Source organism: Mytilus californianus, unplaced genomic scaffold (assembly GCF_021869535.1).
Source record: "Mytilus californianus isolate M0D057914Y unplaced genomic scaffold, xbMytCali1.0.p SCAF_5, whole genome shotgun sequence".
NCBI classification, from domain to species: domain Eukaryota; kingdom Metazoa; phylum Mollusca; class Bivalvia; order Mytilida; family Mytilidae; genus Mytilus; species Mytilus californianus.
The window spans coordinates 19613738-19629937 of record NW_026262701.1 but is presented as its reverse complement, the minus strand read 5'-3'; the positions used below and the strand labels follow the sequence as shown (position 1 = coordinate 19629937).

The 16200-nt window shown below is 31.6% G+C and overlaps 1 protein-coding gene across 43 annotated transcripts; it reads right to left on the bottom strand.

Moving 5' to 3' along the window:
- Window positions 1–360: 360 nt before the first annotated feature.
- LOC127702099 (vacuolar protein sorting-associated protein 4B-like) lies at window positions 361–15968 on the bottom strand. Of its 43 annotated transcripts, none has more exons than XM_052206116.1 (7): window positions 14710–14782; window positions 11414–11532; window positions 10315–10536; window positions 5354–5485; window positions 4037–4124; window positions 2115–2255; window positions 361–1497 (listed from the first exon to the last, which is right to left on the bottom strand). In XM_052206116.1, the coding sequence occupies exons 1-7, from the start codon at window positions 14734–14736 to the stop codon at window positions 1405–1407; spliced, it is 822 nt and encodes a 273-aa protein (XP_052062076.1). In that variant the 5' UTR covers window positions 14737–14782; the 3' UTR covers window positions 361–1404. The 43 variants fall into 43 exon arrangements, with proteins under 43 accessions (XP_052062076.1, XP_052062084.1, XP_052062113.1 ...); XM_052206124.1 differs by lacking the exon at window positions 14710–14782 and adding an exon at window positions 15895–15968 and having other exon boundaries at window positions 363–1497; XM_052206153.1 differs by lacking the exon at window positions 14710–14782 and adding an exon at window positions 15816–15857 and having other exon boundaries at window positions 363–1497.
- Window positions 15969–16200: the final 232 nt, after the last annotated feature.

The window sequence follows — 16200 nt, the reverse complement described above, 5'->3', positions numbered from 1 at the left end:
TTGTTCTATTTTAGGTCTCATAGTTTGCATTAGCTCCAAAAAAGCTTATCAATTCTCATCTCCATGTTTACTAATGTCACAATCTTGTTGCAGATAAGGTATGTTACAAGTGGCATATATCATGACTAAGTTATTTCACCATAGTTTCCAACAAAAAAATGTCTTTATTTATGTTGTTTTTTTGTTTTGTTTTCATTAACAATAAACCAATGTTCATTTTTTAAGTCTACTACTTCCTTTATCATGTTTATATTGTTATGTATTGAAAATATTTCAACAAAGCTGTAAATCAGACATGCACATATTTAACATCAAACTCATCAGTCCTATCAATTATTAGATTCAAAAACAGGAAAATCAGTGATGATAACTTAAGGTTTCAGTTTATTGTGGTATACCGGGGGTAAATTTATTAATGGTGTTATTTTTTTTTTATAATTTTTTAATTTTTGCCACATTCATGCAGCATTTAAAGTTTTTGTCATCACAAAGAAAATGTATGTGTTGTTCAACTCCTCTACTGAAGGCATCCATTATATAAAAGGCATTTTTTTCTGCAGAAGGGAGCACATAAGAAGTGACCGCTGTATTTGTCATACTTCAAGTAAGACCAAATCAAATATAATAAAATTGAAAAAAATAGAAAAGGGAGATGTGTAAAAGTGTTATTATTGTATAGTAGCATAATATTTCCCACAGAACGAAACAAACAGTTAGTGTGTAATATTCTGTAAGATTGCACTATTTCAATTTTTAATCAAATTATCATTAATGGTATCAGTAATAATAATTTGTTTTAAACAGTTTTTCAAGCTTTGCTATATAATAAAAACGTTATTGCATGAATAATGGTGAATATAATCTCTTCATAGAATGTCATTTGACATATTTCAAGATTGACTATAAAGTTCTATTATATAAAAGGAAGTAGACATAAAACAAAAAAGTGTTCCAGTTTAAAGTTTGAATTCATTTAAACATTCTTTCTATAGCAATACAATTTTAATAAACATGTTATTTGCTGAGGACATATTTTACTGTACCTAACAAATCAATAACTTAAATTGGTAGGCTTTTTAGTTAATTGTGCTTCCTTTGGAAACCTGTGATTATACATGTTATAGGGTTGGTTTAAATGAAAAAAAAAACAAACATTTTTTTGTTCTAAAAGTAACAATAATATTAAACTGAGGATAATAAGAAAAAATAATGACCTTGTTACATTTGTCTGGTGAGATTTACTTCTTGAAACAATACACCCTTCTTGGGGAGGTTCAATGAAATGATTTCATGGACTTGCTACACATGTGAATTGTCTACCTTCCTTGGGTAGAAGTATTGCTTAGTGAATTGACTCTTAATGAGTATCAATGCACAAATTGATAACTTATTTATTAAGACAATTCACTCCCATGTCTGTACAAAGTCATTCAATTTCTGCAGATATTCTTCATCTATTGATGGTTTACTTGCATTCAAAGATTTCAAAATATCATCCTGAAAGGAAAAATAATAAATGTGTATGAATATATATGTACTAGATTGTCACTCTAATCAATCTTTAAGAATTGTTAGAAGAGTTATTACACATTTTTTCAAACAAAGAAAAACAATTAAGTTGCCAATCAATTGATGTATGGTTGTTTTCTGCGGATTCTCATGCGATTTGAAAAAAAAAAAAAAAAAATCCTCTTATTATTTGTGACCATATATCCAAGCATGGCTGCTAAAATATTTGATTTATCATCCAGAACATATGGACAGTCAACTTCAGTCAATATCCTTTACTTTATAACTGAGGATGTAATCATGGTAATACTGTAAATTCAAAAATTATTGTGTGGTTTTTATTAATGCGAATAATGATACTTGGTGAGTATTGCAATAATAAGGACTTGCATTCTGATATCTGATACATATATCTTAATGCAGATTTTCCTGAAATCAAAATAATCAATCTCACTTTTTTGTCCATTCATCAAAAAGCGCAATAATAAATGCACACCATTATTTCTGAATTTACAGTAAATAATATTTCATTGCAAAACATTTCATCAGTTAATCATAATATAACATTAAAGACATGTTAAGTACATATCCTATGATAGACTCACAGTTGTTACAGTAGGTTCTGACAATTTGTCTTCTGGTACATCTAACCAGGACATTTCTATAGCCATGGAGTCTTGTGAGGCACAGGGTGTCAAAAGGTCATCTACTACAACATCAGGATCAGTCAAACTTTGTCCTTGTACCTATATAAACAAACACAAGGGTGTCAAAAAGTGATCTACTACAATATCATGATCAGTCAAACTTGGTCCTTCTACCTATATAAAAGAAAACACAAGGGTGTCAAAAGGTGATCTACTTCAACATCAGGATCAGTCAAACTTGGTCCTTGTACCTATATAAACGAAAACACAAGGGTGTCAAAAGGTGATCTACTACAATATCATGATCAGTCAAACTTGGTCCTTGTACCTATATAAAACAAATGGGGAATGTGTCCATGAGACACAGATGATGCCCCCGCTTGCATATCATATAAAGTTATAAAGGGACATAACTGAAGAACGGTAAAAGTGACACTACCCAAATTTGTACTTGATCTGAGTTTTGTTGTACATGTAATAAGTATTGTGTATAACTTTCATAACATTTGGTTGAGGCAAACTTAAGTTAGAGAACGGAAACGAAAAATTCAGCAATTTTTCCGTTTGTAAAGGGGCATAAATTTAGAACAATAGAAGTGACACCACCAAAATGCAATTTTAAACTGTGTTTTATGGTATTAAGCATTTTGTATAAGTTTAATAACATTTGGTTGAGGCAAACTAAAGTTAGAGAATTGAAACCAACTTTGGGTACGTACGAACGGACGGACAAGGGTAAAAGTTAATGCCCCCTACGCTACGGCAGGGACATAAAAACAAGGGTCAAAAGGTCATCTACTACAACATGCGGATCAGTCAAACTTGGTCCTTGTACATATTAAACTAAAACATAAGGGTGTCAAAAGGTCATCTGCTACAACATGCGGATCAGTCAAACTTGGTCCTTGTACCTATATAAACGAAAACACAAGGGTGTCAAAAGATCATCTAGATCTACTACAACATCAGGATCAGTCAAACTTGGTCTTTGTACCTATTTAAAAAAATAAATGGAGAATGTGTCCATGGGACCCAGATGATGCCTCAGCTTGCATATAACATTATAAGGGGACATAACTAGAGAACTGTAAAAGTGACGCCACCCAAATTCAAAACTGATCTGTGTATTATGGTAATGAGCATTGTGGATAAGTTTCAAAACATTTGGTTGAGGCAAACTTAAGTTTAGAGAATAGAAACGAAAAATTCAGCAATTTTTCCACATATAAAGGGACATAACTCCAGAACAGTAATAGTGACGCCACCCAAATTCGAACCTGATCTGTGTTTTGTGGTAATAAGCAATGTGTATAAGTTTCCTAACATTTTGGTCAATATCCCTAATGAGCCTCAAATTGAGGAACACAACATTAGTGCGTAAATAAAAAATCTCTGTGTAGTGATATTGGATATGTTTCAATTTTTAACAAGTGACTGAACTTAACCATTTGTGCTAATTTGGAGAGCAGAGGACCAAAGAATAAAGGTGTAACACCATGTAGTTATTAAATGTATGCAAAGAACTAAATTTTCAAAGAACTTATTGTGTGAAAAAAAAGGATTTTTTACCTCAAGAAGATGCATCACAAAAGGCATCTTGAACTATTTTTTACTTATTTATTACAATAAATATGAAGAAATAGAGATTAATTTTCTTTTCATTCTGCTGCTAATTTTCTTTGGCATTAATTCAGTACAGAAAGTATTCCTTACATTAAATTACGATAAGTATTGGTGTTATAAGATTTGACCTCATCTTGGTTCATAAACCAGACATATAAAATGTCATGTTGATACCTATCTTCAAATGCTGAATGCAGAAATTAATATCCTTTTCATGCAAGAGAAATTTTTGATACATATCCATCAATATTTCCTACCTTTTTGAAGTGTGAAGCATTTTGAATTTTGCGTACAGGTGCCATTGCAGCATCTCTTACTATAATACAAATATCTGCACCCGTATATCTGGAAATTATAAATTATACATAAAAATTATAACAAGAATTTCCAAAAATACTGGCCCTAACAACAAATCATATCACCCACCAACAGTGTTTCTTCCAAAAAAAGAGAGACAACACATGGTCCAGATACCCTGTATTGATATGGGCATAAAATGGGATGGGCTTTACCATTTTCAAGTTTGCACAAACTACAGCATTCAAAAAAGATCTTATATTTCAAAATAAATATGCATCAAGGAAATGTTGAGGATAGGCTGTTTGGACCTATTTTTCAGCAGACAGGCAATGGTTTGAAGCATAAAATGTTAGACATAGAGTAAAGAGCATTTAATGGGAGGCTGTCGGACTCCGTAGATGCATCATTCTACAAAGTTATATCATTATAAAAATAAGGAGATTGTATAAAATGTGAAACAATTCAAACGGGGATACCAAAGGCCTGATTTATGATAAAAAGAACAAGAAAAAGAAATATTAGATACAGCAACCATCAACAACCAATAATTACTCCCGACTTGGGACAGGCACATAAAGAATGTTGCTGGATTTAAAATGTTTGTAAGCACTAAACCCTCTAACATGAGACAGTGGCTTTGGTGTAACAGCGCAACATAACAACAAACTATAAATCATTTGAAAATGGCTTGATTCATTAGATTGGCATGAAGCACAAAAAACAACTAAATACAAAACAATCAAAGTACCTATCTAAGAGTACTCCCAGTTACCCAAAGCTTGTTCAAAGCAAATAAATCATTTTCTCAAAGACTAAAGTATCAATAAGTTGGTGTACATCAAACCAATTTAATGTAAAGATATCATAATCAGTTAGGAAAAGCATGACCTTGTGCAATGCCAAATATAAGTCCATAGTATCGACAGGATGAAGGACCATTAAATTTTCAAACTGAATATGGATATAAAACTTGATGTAATAAATGAAGCGTTTAAATTTATGGGTAACCAAAGCCACTGGATCGTGAAATATGGGTCATACTTCCTTCATCTTATGTCATATGATTGGTCTCCACAAGATGGATCCATACAGCAAATAATAAGGCTGTATTTGTATGTCTGAAAACTTTGCTGTGGGCACTGACATAGATGAGTTCATAGTGAAATCAGTCATATGGGCAAAACTAACACTTTTTGACTTAAAAGTTAAAATTCAAAGTTACTAGGATCTATTTTGTCAATTATTTGAGTAGAAGTACATATTATAAGACTTACCCATCTGTTTTATTAGCGAATGTCAGGTAGTCCTCAGCCTTTACATCATTTTTAAGAGGCTTTACATTTTTAATAAAAATCTGTCTTCTAGCTTCCTCATCAGGCAATGGCACAAGCACTCTTTTATTTAATCTAAATAATAAATGATCTTTTTGACCTTTTTTGTTACTGTATAAAAGTTTTATATACAAAAGTTTGCATTATTTACAAATAAGCCAGCAAATTCGCAATTCAAACTAGAATTGACTTTTAGTGTAGTTGGGTTGCTGTCTCAGGGAGTTTTATATCATATCTCTTTGTATAAATGTGAAATTAAGTAAATATAAAAGCACTGAAACAGGAATTCCAAAATGAAAGAATAACAAAAGAAGTATTGTCATACACTTCTATATAATTATATTATATGAAAGATTCCTTTTTCAATCTTGATTAAATTTTGTAAATTAAATTTTTGTTCAGGGATAATTTTTAACAGATAAAGATGTTCACAATAAGCTTGTTTTGCCTTTTTGTCATCTTTCCGTAAGAATTAGTTTTGAAACATTTTGGATTAGCTGTTCTAACATACTATCAAAAATTATTGATAACTTAATATATTGTTTAGGTTTTGAGGACTTCCTTGTCTTTTCTTAGTCTTTTTGTTTTATGCCAGGCATTGTCAGTTTCTCTTCAACTTATGAGATTTGAATGTCCCCTTGGTAATCTGCCTCTTTTACAAATCCATGTACATAGATATGCCAGTGTCAATGTTTATTTCAGTCCATTGAAAAAGTCCGAAAATTGAGGCTCTAAATGGTGGAATTTTCTAGTTAGTCTTGTTTTATTCATAATTTGAAGATTATTTTGATGCTCTCTAAGATATTAAAGAAAAGTTAAGAAACAGGATAAAATAAGATTAATGAACTATGTCTAATATCAATAATATGTTCACTTTAAAACAATCAAGGAGTATATCTACCATCATGAAAACATTGTCAGATTTACACTCAATCTTTAATAAAAATTCATTACAAAACTTTTGGTCTTATTTTTCTCAATATGGTTTAATTAAATGCTGTGTCCCATATGGTGCAGTGGTAATAAATCACAGGTTTCACCCACAAAAATAAGGGCATTTGACAAGTATGTGTAAGCTATATTGAATTGTTCAAACCAGGGGCAGATCCCGGATTTTTGAAAGGGGGCACGTAATTCCATAAAACATTTATAAATATAAAAACTTTTGGAGGTTTTTATACTAAAAAATCATATGAATTGTGAAAAAACATGATATGATAAAAAAGTTTGGCGATCAAAAAGGGGGGATACGCCCTATATGTCCCCTGCTGGATCCGCCATTGCAAACTTTTTATTTCACAATATTTTTGTGAAATTGACTAAATGTTTTTTTTAAGGGAAGGGAGGGAAGCCAGACAGTGAAAAATAATATTATGTGGCCTATAATGGATTGCATGCATAAAGTATCACCTTTTCAGAAAAGTGGAATGAATCATCCAGGGTTTGTGTGTTCCTGTCACTATATAAACATTCTCTGCACAGTGATCAATTTGATATAGAAGTTCTGTTCGAATTCTTGGTATACGATCATTTTCACTCTCGTCGTATTCAAACAATTGTTCAAAGTCATCTAAAAATAAAACACATGGCCGACTCTGATTCATGGCCCTTTTAAATAAATATTGCACCATTCTGAAAATACAAAAAAGCTCTAATCTGAAAATGTCTGACAATGTTTTCATCAGGTAAAATATTTTGTCTTGCTTTTTGACTTATCTTTACTTTTATACTACCATAATTCAGTTAGAATGAGTCATTCATAACTAAAAAAGTACTAAATCTGTAACTAAATATTTTACAACTACATACCAAAAATCAGCTCAATATCTGGAGTACACCAAAACAGATGTGAGAAAGTATCAAAACTAGAACAGAACAAAACTGAAAATTAATCTGTTATTCATCATATATCTACCTCATATAGATAAACTATGAAAAAACAACATCAAATTTACTGTAATTTCTTTTTGTTGTTTAAATTAAAAAAGTTTGTTTTCACATGTTTTGCAATTTCAGCAACAATTGTAGAGAAGAAAAAATAAGTCAGCAAGGCAGACCAGATGTAAAATAAGTATAACATTTGTAACACAAGTATAAATTTGTAACACATGTTTAACATTTGACTGAAGCTCAATAGGTTTACAGTATAAACACTTTCACTTGTATATGCCATCAATGCAATGAATTACAGAGCAACTTTTAGCATAAAATTGAAAAAATTTGTAAGAGATTCCGCAAAACCCTGTGTCTCGCCTGGGATTGCTGCTGTCTGTAAAAGTGTAATGTTAACTTAAAAAGTGAGTTCATTTATCAGTAAAATACAGAATTAAAAAAAAAAAAATCAAACTTTTTTCTTTAGATGCTATTCTTGGTTTTGAAGATTAGCTTATGTTTCATAACAATCCATGAAAGTTTTCAAATTTATCATGTCAAAAAAATTGAATCCCAGACTGTCTGTAAACATGGTAAATGTTAACTTTAAAAACGAAGTCCATCTATCAGAAAAATAATAAAAATAAAAAAAATATATTTTCAAAGGTTTCCATCAGACATTTATCTCTTAATTATCATGATTATTAAAAAATTGCTTCGCTGAGCGCAGCTGGATACGACCGCAGAGGTCCAACCCTGAACAGTTGGGGCAAAAATGGACACAATATTCGTGCTTGATACAGGTCTGAATTGGATTGAAATTAAATGTTTGACACATAATAGGTTTCTGACACAGAATAACTGTAGTCAAAGAACTTAGATTTGGTAATATGATTTGGATTTATATTCAATTTTTTGCTTTTGTGCAATACACTATGCTGTTGCGAATTGCCCCCTCCCCCCTTTTTTTTGCCTTTTGTGCAATACACTATGCTGTTGAGAATTGACCCCCCCCCCCCCCCCCAAAAAAAAAATAACATAAATTTCCATGAAGGTTTGACAAAGTTATTGATGACTTAAACTTTAACTTCAGACTGAGCCTGAGTGTTAACTGTAAAAAAACTAAGTCCATTTATCAGTTAAATATGGAAAAATGAAAATAAATATTTTCAAAATTTCACTCTAGATACTATATTTTGGTCAAAAACAAGCTTAGAAGTGAGTGTCCAAATTTCATAAAATTCCATGTAGGTTTGACAAAGTTTTTAATGTCTAAAAAAACTTTAAACACAGACTGAACATAAATGTTGCAGACACCGACAATGGAATCTAGGATTGCTTTGTCTCGATTTTGAAAAACAAATTTTGCAGGGTCAACAAAAAGTAATACCGGTACTAATACAGGGGAATAATCATTATTATAATACACTGTTGTCATTATTACCAATCTATATCTATTTAAAATAAAATTATTTTACATGATTGAGTGATAATCCATTTCAGAAATATATGAACAAGGGACAAGGGTTAGGGTATAATTTAGCAGATGTATCATATTCAGGAGGTTATTTTTGAAATAAACTGTTATCACAGAGATATGTCTCGCCTTTTTGTAAATTTGATAATGCAAATATTGAAATTAAAATAGCAATACTTTAACATGTAAGTTATGCAAATATTCAAAGTCGATGAACCATGACTGAAGGTACATGGCTAAACAATCTACATGAAATGAGATATATGCCAATGCTAATACAACTGCATACCAAATACCATTGACTTATTATAAGTCGTTCCCTTTAAACAAACCTAAACACAAACATTAACTTGTAAACTATGTAAAAATTTCAAAGTCAATGAACCATGATCAGGGGTGGGGCTATATAATCTCCATGGAAACAATACTTGCAAATGCCAATAAATTTGCATACCAAATATCATTGACTTAACATTAGCAGTTCATCTTAAACTGATCTAATCACAAACTAATAAATGTAAACTAAGCAAAAGTTTCAAAGTAAATAGACTATGACTGAGGGGGTGGGGCCAAATATTCTCCATGAAAATGAGATGTGCTAATGCTTATACAACTGAACACCAATTAACATTGGCCTACCACTAATGGTTGCCCATGAACTGACCTAATCACAAACTAATACATGTTAACTTAGCAAAATTTTCAAAGTCTATAGACCATGACTAAGGGGGCAGAGCCAAATAATCTCCATGGATATGAGATATGCCAATGCTTATACAACTGCATACCAAATATCATTGACCTACCACTAGTGGTTCCCCATAAATTGACCTAGTCACAAACTAATACATGTAAACTATGAAAAGTTTCAAAGTCAATAGACCTTGACTGAGGGGGCGGGGCCAAATAATCTCCATGGTAATGAGATGTGCCAATGCTAATACAACTGCATACCAAATATCATTGGCTTACAACTAGTAGTTCACCATGAACTAGACCTAATCACAAACTAATACATTGTTGACGCCGCCGCCACCGTCGCCGGAAACAGCATACCTATGTCTCGCTTTTTGACTCCGTCAAGGCGAGACAAAAATACCTTTCCTAAACATGAAAAATCTGTTTAAAAGACTTAAATGAATTCAGTTTGAATTTCATGCCTTTCAACTCGGATGTATTCAAAATAAAATTGCTCTCTAAATATCATGCCGCATTTCAGGTAATACCTGTTATGGAGAATTCATAAAATATAACCTATTGAAGCTGCAGTGTCAATGATATATTATCCTTCCTTTGTATCTATAACATGTTAACTTTAATAAGACAGTTTCAAAATGTCAATTTTCACTTAAAACCATGAATTGTAAACTTCTTTTAAAGATGGAAAAAAAGAGAAAAAAACCTAAAAATTACATAAAATTCATATTCAAATGAAGAGGGTTAAAAATATATGTATAGATCTTTTTCCTTTGCTTAATTTCAATCAACAAGTAAAAATACCTTCAACAAAGGAAGTATAACATATTGCCAAATTATACCAAGTTCTGTTGAATACCTCCTTAAAACACTCCTTTGAATGGTCCAAGGTGTTCTAGCACTAAGTACAACATGAATGCCTTCATTATCGAGACCAATCCCTTGTATATGAACCATGAGTTCTGTCAGAACTATACGATTTATCACTAATTCATCTTCATTAAATAAACAATCAAAATCTTCTATGAAAACAATGCATGGTTTCAACCCTTGAGCCTTTCTAAATAATTGTTTAATTAATCTGAAAGATAAGCATTCAATACTGTGGATTTATTAATATTCGTGGGATACCAATTGTTGTGGACTTCATGGGTACAGGTAAACCATTAAAATATTCATCGAAGTACAAATTTTGTATAGATTTGTATGCAGACTTTTGTAAAACCATAAAATTTAATATCCACAAAAATACAAATTGTTCTAAATCTATAAAAATTGGTACCCACAAAATCAAATGAATCCACTGTAAAACACAATATTTTCATGTATGTGTCATTGTATTTTAATTATCTAAATATGTAAGATTGTACATAAGAAATTATAAACTGCTCACTTCGGAAAAAATAGAACAATTGTAAGCATGAAAATACAGTATGTCTATTGACAATGAGGACATTGAGTTGCTTTCTTAATTACACTGTTGACACAAAGATATGTCTCCCCTGCATTGCATCTACATCAAAAACAGTTTATGTTCAATAAGTTCTGTCAAAACAAAAAATATAATGTATCTCTGTTACATTTTTGATTAATTAAACTCATTATGGATTTGTTTAAAGATTTTTGTCCACATTTATTACATTTTAGTTTATTTCCATATATTAAAATGTTCATTTTAGAACCAATCTCCATTTTTTTAAAACATTCTGTGCAACCAGGCCTTTTGAGTCCTTGATCTTAATTTTCTATTCATGCTATAGATACTGGATTTCAAATAATTGCATCTTTTAGTTTCAAACAAGTCCTCCAATTGCTTTTTTGTGTTGACATGATGTTAAACAATCATCAATCAATCAATCAATCAAGCCCTTCAGGATCTATCACTTTCAACCAACAAAGTAATGATGTTATTAGGCAAGATCTATACATAGAAATTATTTTATTTCCAGAATACTTACTTTTCTTGGTGTTCCAAGAATTTAGAGACTAAATCTGAACAAACTATTCTGAGGTAAGATACATCAGGATTTTGTCCAGCTAAAGCTTTACCAATCATTGTCTTTCCAGAACCTGGAGCCTATTTATATAAAAGTACCCCAATTTTAGTTATTATTATGAACAGTAATGATTTCAGAGAAATGTCATGTTTAAGATGTAAGTTATTTTTGTGTGTTGGATTGCTATCTTATTGACATATTCATGTATTGCCAACATTCGTTTTAATTCATGACTATTTCAACGATAATCATTTTATGTTTTACTTATACCAAAAAGAGTAATAAATATTTCTAAAATTCCTGAATGACACATGTGGATCAGGATCTGCTAACCCTTCTGGATCACCTGGGATTACCCCCTGTTTTTAGTGGGGTTCATGTTTCTCAGTCTTTAGTTTTCTATGATGTGTTTTGTTTACTACAATGTTGTTTGTCTTTTGATGGTTTTTTTGTTTTTTGCCATGGCATTGTCAGTTTGCTTTTGACTTGCGTTTGAATATCCCTTTCTCCTCTCTTTTCTAAGAATATCAGATGTATGAACCTGTCTAAATATTTTGTATTTACAATATAGATTAATTTTTCAACTAAAAAAATTACTCTGAACAAGAGTCTGACTAAATGACAGCAAAACAGATTTTTATTACATTTATTAGTGTCATTATTAAAGCAATGAAGGGTCAAAACTCTGAACAGCAAAGGTGAAAATCATCAATAGAACAGTTTGCAACTTATTGCTGGGAAACATACTTAAAATGCCATTTTTCAATCAATCAAGGACCTTAACTCCTAAACGGCAGCAGTGAAAATCATCAATATGAAGCCACTGTTGGAACAGTTCTTAACTTATTACATGAAACAACTCAAACTGCCATTTTCCAATCAATCAAGGAACATAACTACTGAACGGCAAAAACGAAAATTATCAATATCCAATGTGACCTCCAATTTGTCTTCAGTAACAACATATTTAAATATGAAAAGCATTGGTTGAACAGTTTCCAAGTTACTGCACGGAAACAACTGTAGCAGCCCATCAATCAGCTGTATAACCAAAAATCTATAAATAAATTTCCATCAGAAAAAACAGGTTAAAATTGGAAATCAATTCAGGCCTAGGGATTTATTTTTACAATTTAAATTCAAGAAGTGATGAATTAAGATAGGAAGATTAGAGAATGCAGAGATTACAATGACATTTACCCCATATAAAAGTATTCCCTTCCACGTGATGAATTAAGCTAGGAAGATAAGAGAATGCAGAGATTACAATGACATTTACCCCATATAAAAGTATTCCCTTCTACGTGATGAATTAAGCTAGGAAGATTAGAGAATGCAGAGATTAGAATGACATTTACCCCATATAAAAGTATTTCCTTCCAAGTGATGAATTAAGATAGGAAGATTAGAGAATGCAGATATTAGAATGACATTTACCCCATATAAAAGTATTCCCTTCTACGTGATGAATTAAGCTAGGAAGATAAGAGAATGCAGAGATTAGAATGACATTTACCCCATATAAATGTATTCCCTTCTACGTGATGAATTAAGATAGGAAGATTAGAGAATGCAGAGATTAGAATGACATTTACCCCATATAAAAGTATTCCCTTCTACGTGATGAATTAAGATAGGAAGATTAGAGAATGCAGAGATTAGAATGACATTTACCCCATATAAAAGTATTCCCTTCTACGTGATGAATTAAGATAGGAAGATAAGAGAATGCAGAGATTAGAATGACATTTACCCCATATAAAAGTATTCCCTTCCACGTGATGAATTAAGATAGGAAGATTAGAGAATGCAGAGATTAGAATGACATTTACCCCATATAAAAGTATTCCCTTCCACGTGATGAATTAAGATAGGAAGATTAGAGAATGCAGAGATTAGAATGACATTTACCCCATATAAAAGTATTCCCTTCCACGTGATGAATTAAGATAGGAAGATTAGAGAATGCAGAGATTAGAATGACATTTACCCCATATAAAAGTATTCCCTTCCACGTGATGAATTAAGATAGGAAGATTAGAGAATGCAGAGATTAGAATGACATTTACCCCATATAAAAGTATTCCCTTCCACGTGATGAATTAAGATAGGAAGATTAGAGAATGCAGAGATTAGAATGACATTTACCCCATATAAAAGTATTCCCTTCCACGTGATGAATTAAGATAGGAAGATTAGAGAATGCAGAGATTAGAATGACATTTACCCCATATAAAAGTATTCCCTTCCACGTGATGAATTAAGATAGGAAGATTAGAGAATGCAGAGATTAGAATGACATTTACCCCATATAAAAGTATTCCCTTCCACGTGATGAATTAAGATAGGAAGATTAGAGAATGCAGAGATTAGAATGACATTTACCCCATATAAAAGTATTCCCTTCCACGTGATGAATTAAGATAGGAAGATTAGAGAATGCAGAGATTAGAATGACATTTACCCCATATAAAAGTATTCCCTTCCACGTGATGAATTAAGATAGGAAGATTAGAGAATGCAGAGATTAGAATGACATTTACCCCATATAAATGTATTCCCTTCTACGTGATGAATTAAGATAGGAAGATTAGAGAATGCAGAGATTAGAATGACATTTACCCCATATAAAAGTATTCCCTTCTACGTGATGAATTAAGATAGGAAGATTAGAGAATGCAGAGATTAGAATGACATTTACCCCATATAAAAGTATTCCCTTCCACGTGATGAATTAAGATAGGAAGATTAGAGAATGCAGAGATTAGAATGACATTTACCCCATATAAAAGTATTCCCTTCCACGTGATGAATTAAGATAGGAAGATAAGAGAATGCAGAGATTAGAATGACATTTACCCCATATAAAAGTATTCCCTTCCACGTGATGAATTAAGATAGGAAGATTAGAGAATACAGAGATTAGAATGACATTTACCCCATATAAAAGTATTCCCTTCCACGTGATGAATTAAGCTAGGAAGATTAGAGAATGCAGAGATTAGAATGACATTTACCCCATATAAAAGTATTCCCTTCCACGTGATGAATTAAGATAGGAAGATAAGAGAATGCAGAGATTAGAATGATATTTACCCCATATAAAAGTATTCCCTTCTACGTGATGAATTAAGCTAGGAAGATAAGAGAATGCAGAGATTAGAATGACATTTACCCTGGCATATAAAAGTATTCCCTTCCACGTGATGAATTAAGCTAAGAAGATTAGAGAATGCAGAGATTAGAATGACATTTACCCCATATAAAAGTATTCCCTTCCACATGATGAATTAAGCTAAGAAGATTAGAGAATGCAGAGATTAGAATGATAATTACCCCATATAAAAGTATTGCCTTCTACGTGATGAATTAAGCTAGGAAGATTAGAGAATGCAGAGATTAGAATGACATTTACCCCATATAAAAGTATTCCCTTCCACTTGATGAATTAAGCTACGAAGATTAGAGAATGCAGAGATTAGAATGACATTTACCCCATATAAAAGTATTCCCTTCCACGTGATGAATTAAGCTAGGAAGATTAGAGAATGCAGAGATTAGAATGACATTTACCCCATATAAAAGTATTCCCTTCCACGTGATGAATTAAGCTAGGAAGATTAGAGAATGCAGAGATTAGAATGACATTTACCCCATATAAAAGTATTCCCTTCCACGTGATGAATTAAGATAGGAAGATTAGAGAATGCAGAGATTAGAATGACATTTACCCCATATAAAAGTATTCCCTTCCACGTGATGAATTAAGATAGGAAGATTAGAGAATGCAGAGATTAGAATGACATTTACCCCATATAAAAGTATTCCCTTCCACGTGATGAATTAAGCTAGGAAGATTAGAGAATGCAGAGATTAGAATGACATTTACCCCATATAAAAGTATTCCCTTCCAAGTGATGAATTAAGCTAGGAAGATTAGAGAATACAGAGATTAGAATGACATTTACCCCATATAAAAGTATTCCCTTCCACGTGATGAATTAAGCTAGGAAGATTAGAGAATGCAGAGATTAGAATGACATTTACCCCATATAAAAGTATTCCCTTCCACGTGATGAATTAAGCTAGGAAGATTAGAGAATGCAGAGATTAGAATGACATTTACCCCATATTAAAGTATTCCCTTCCACGTGATGAATTAAGATAGGAAGATTAGAGAATGCAGAGATTAGAATGACATTTACCCCATATAAAAGTATTCCCTTCCACGTGATGAATTAAGCTAGGAAGATTAGAGAATGCAGAGATTAGAATGACATTTACCCCATATAAAAGTATTCCCTTCCACGTGATGAATTAAGGTAGGAAGATTAGAGAATACAGAGATTAGAATGACATTTACCCCATATAAAAGTATTCCCTTCCACGTGATGAATTAAGGTAGGAAGATTAGAGAATACAGAGATTAGAATGATATTTACCCCATATAAAAGTATTCCCTTCCATGTGGGTCTTCTTCTTCCTAAAATAAATTGTCAGACAAAAACTGAAATGAAAATAAATCTATGACTACATGCAATGTTGGATTAAATTATCTGAGAAAAATGTCATGTAAAATTTGGTATCAGTTATAACCTCTGTTGTTTGATTACACTTCTGAACTAGATCTACTTTTGAGAAATAATAAAACACTATAATCTGACATTTATACTATGAATAACAAAAACTTTGACTTTATAAGAGAATTTATTAACTTATGATTAAACACGACAAATACATATTTTTTT

Excerpts from the sequence above, each read along its gene's own strand:
- LOC127702099 (XM_052206116.1), bottom strand. The coding sequence starts at position 14,736 with ATGTGGAAGGGAATACTTTTATATGGG. Across the intron at positions 4,125-5,353 it reads TTCGCTAATAAAACAGATGG|ATATACGGGTGCAGATATTT; the intron begins GTAAGTCTTATA and ends TATAATTTCCAG. Across the intron at positions 2,256-4,036 it reads ATGCTTCACACTTCAAAAAG|GTACAAGGACAAAGTTTGAC; the intron begins GTAGGAAATATT and ends TTGTTTATATAG.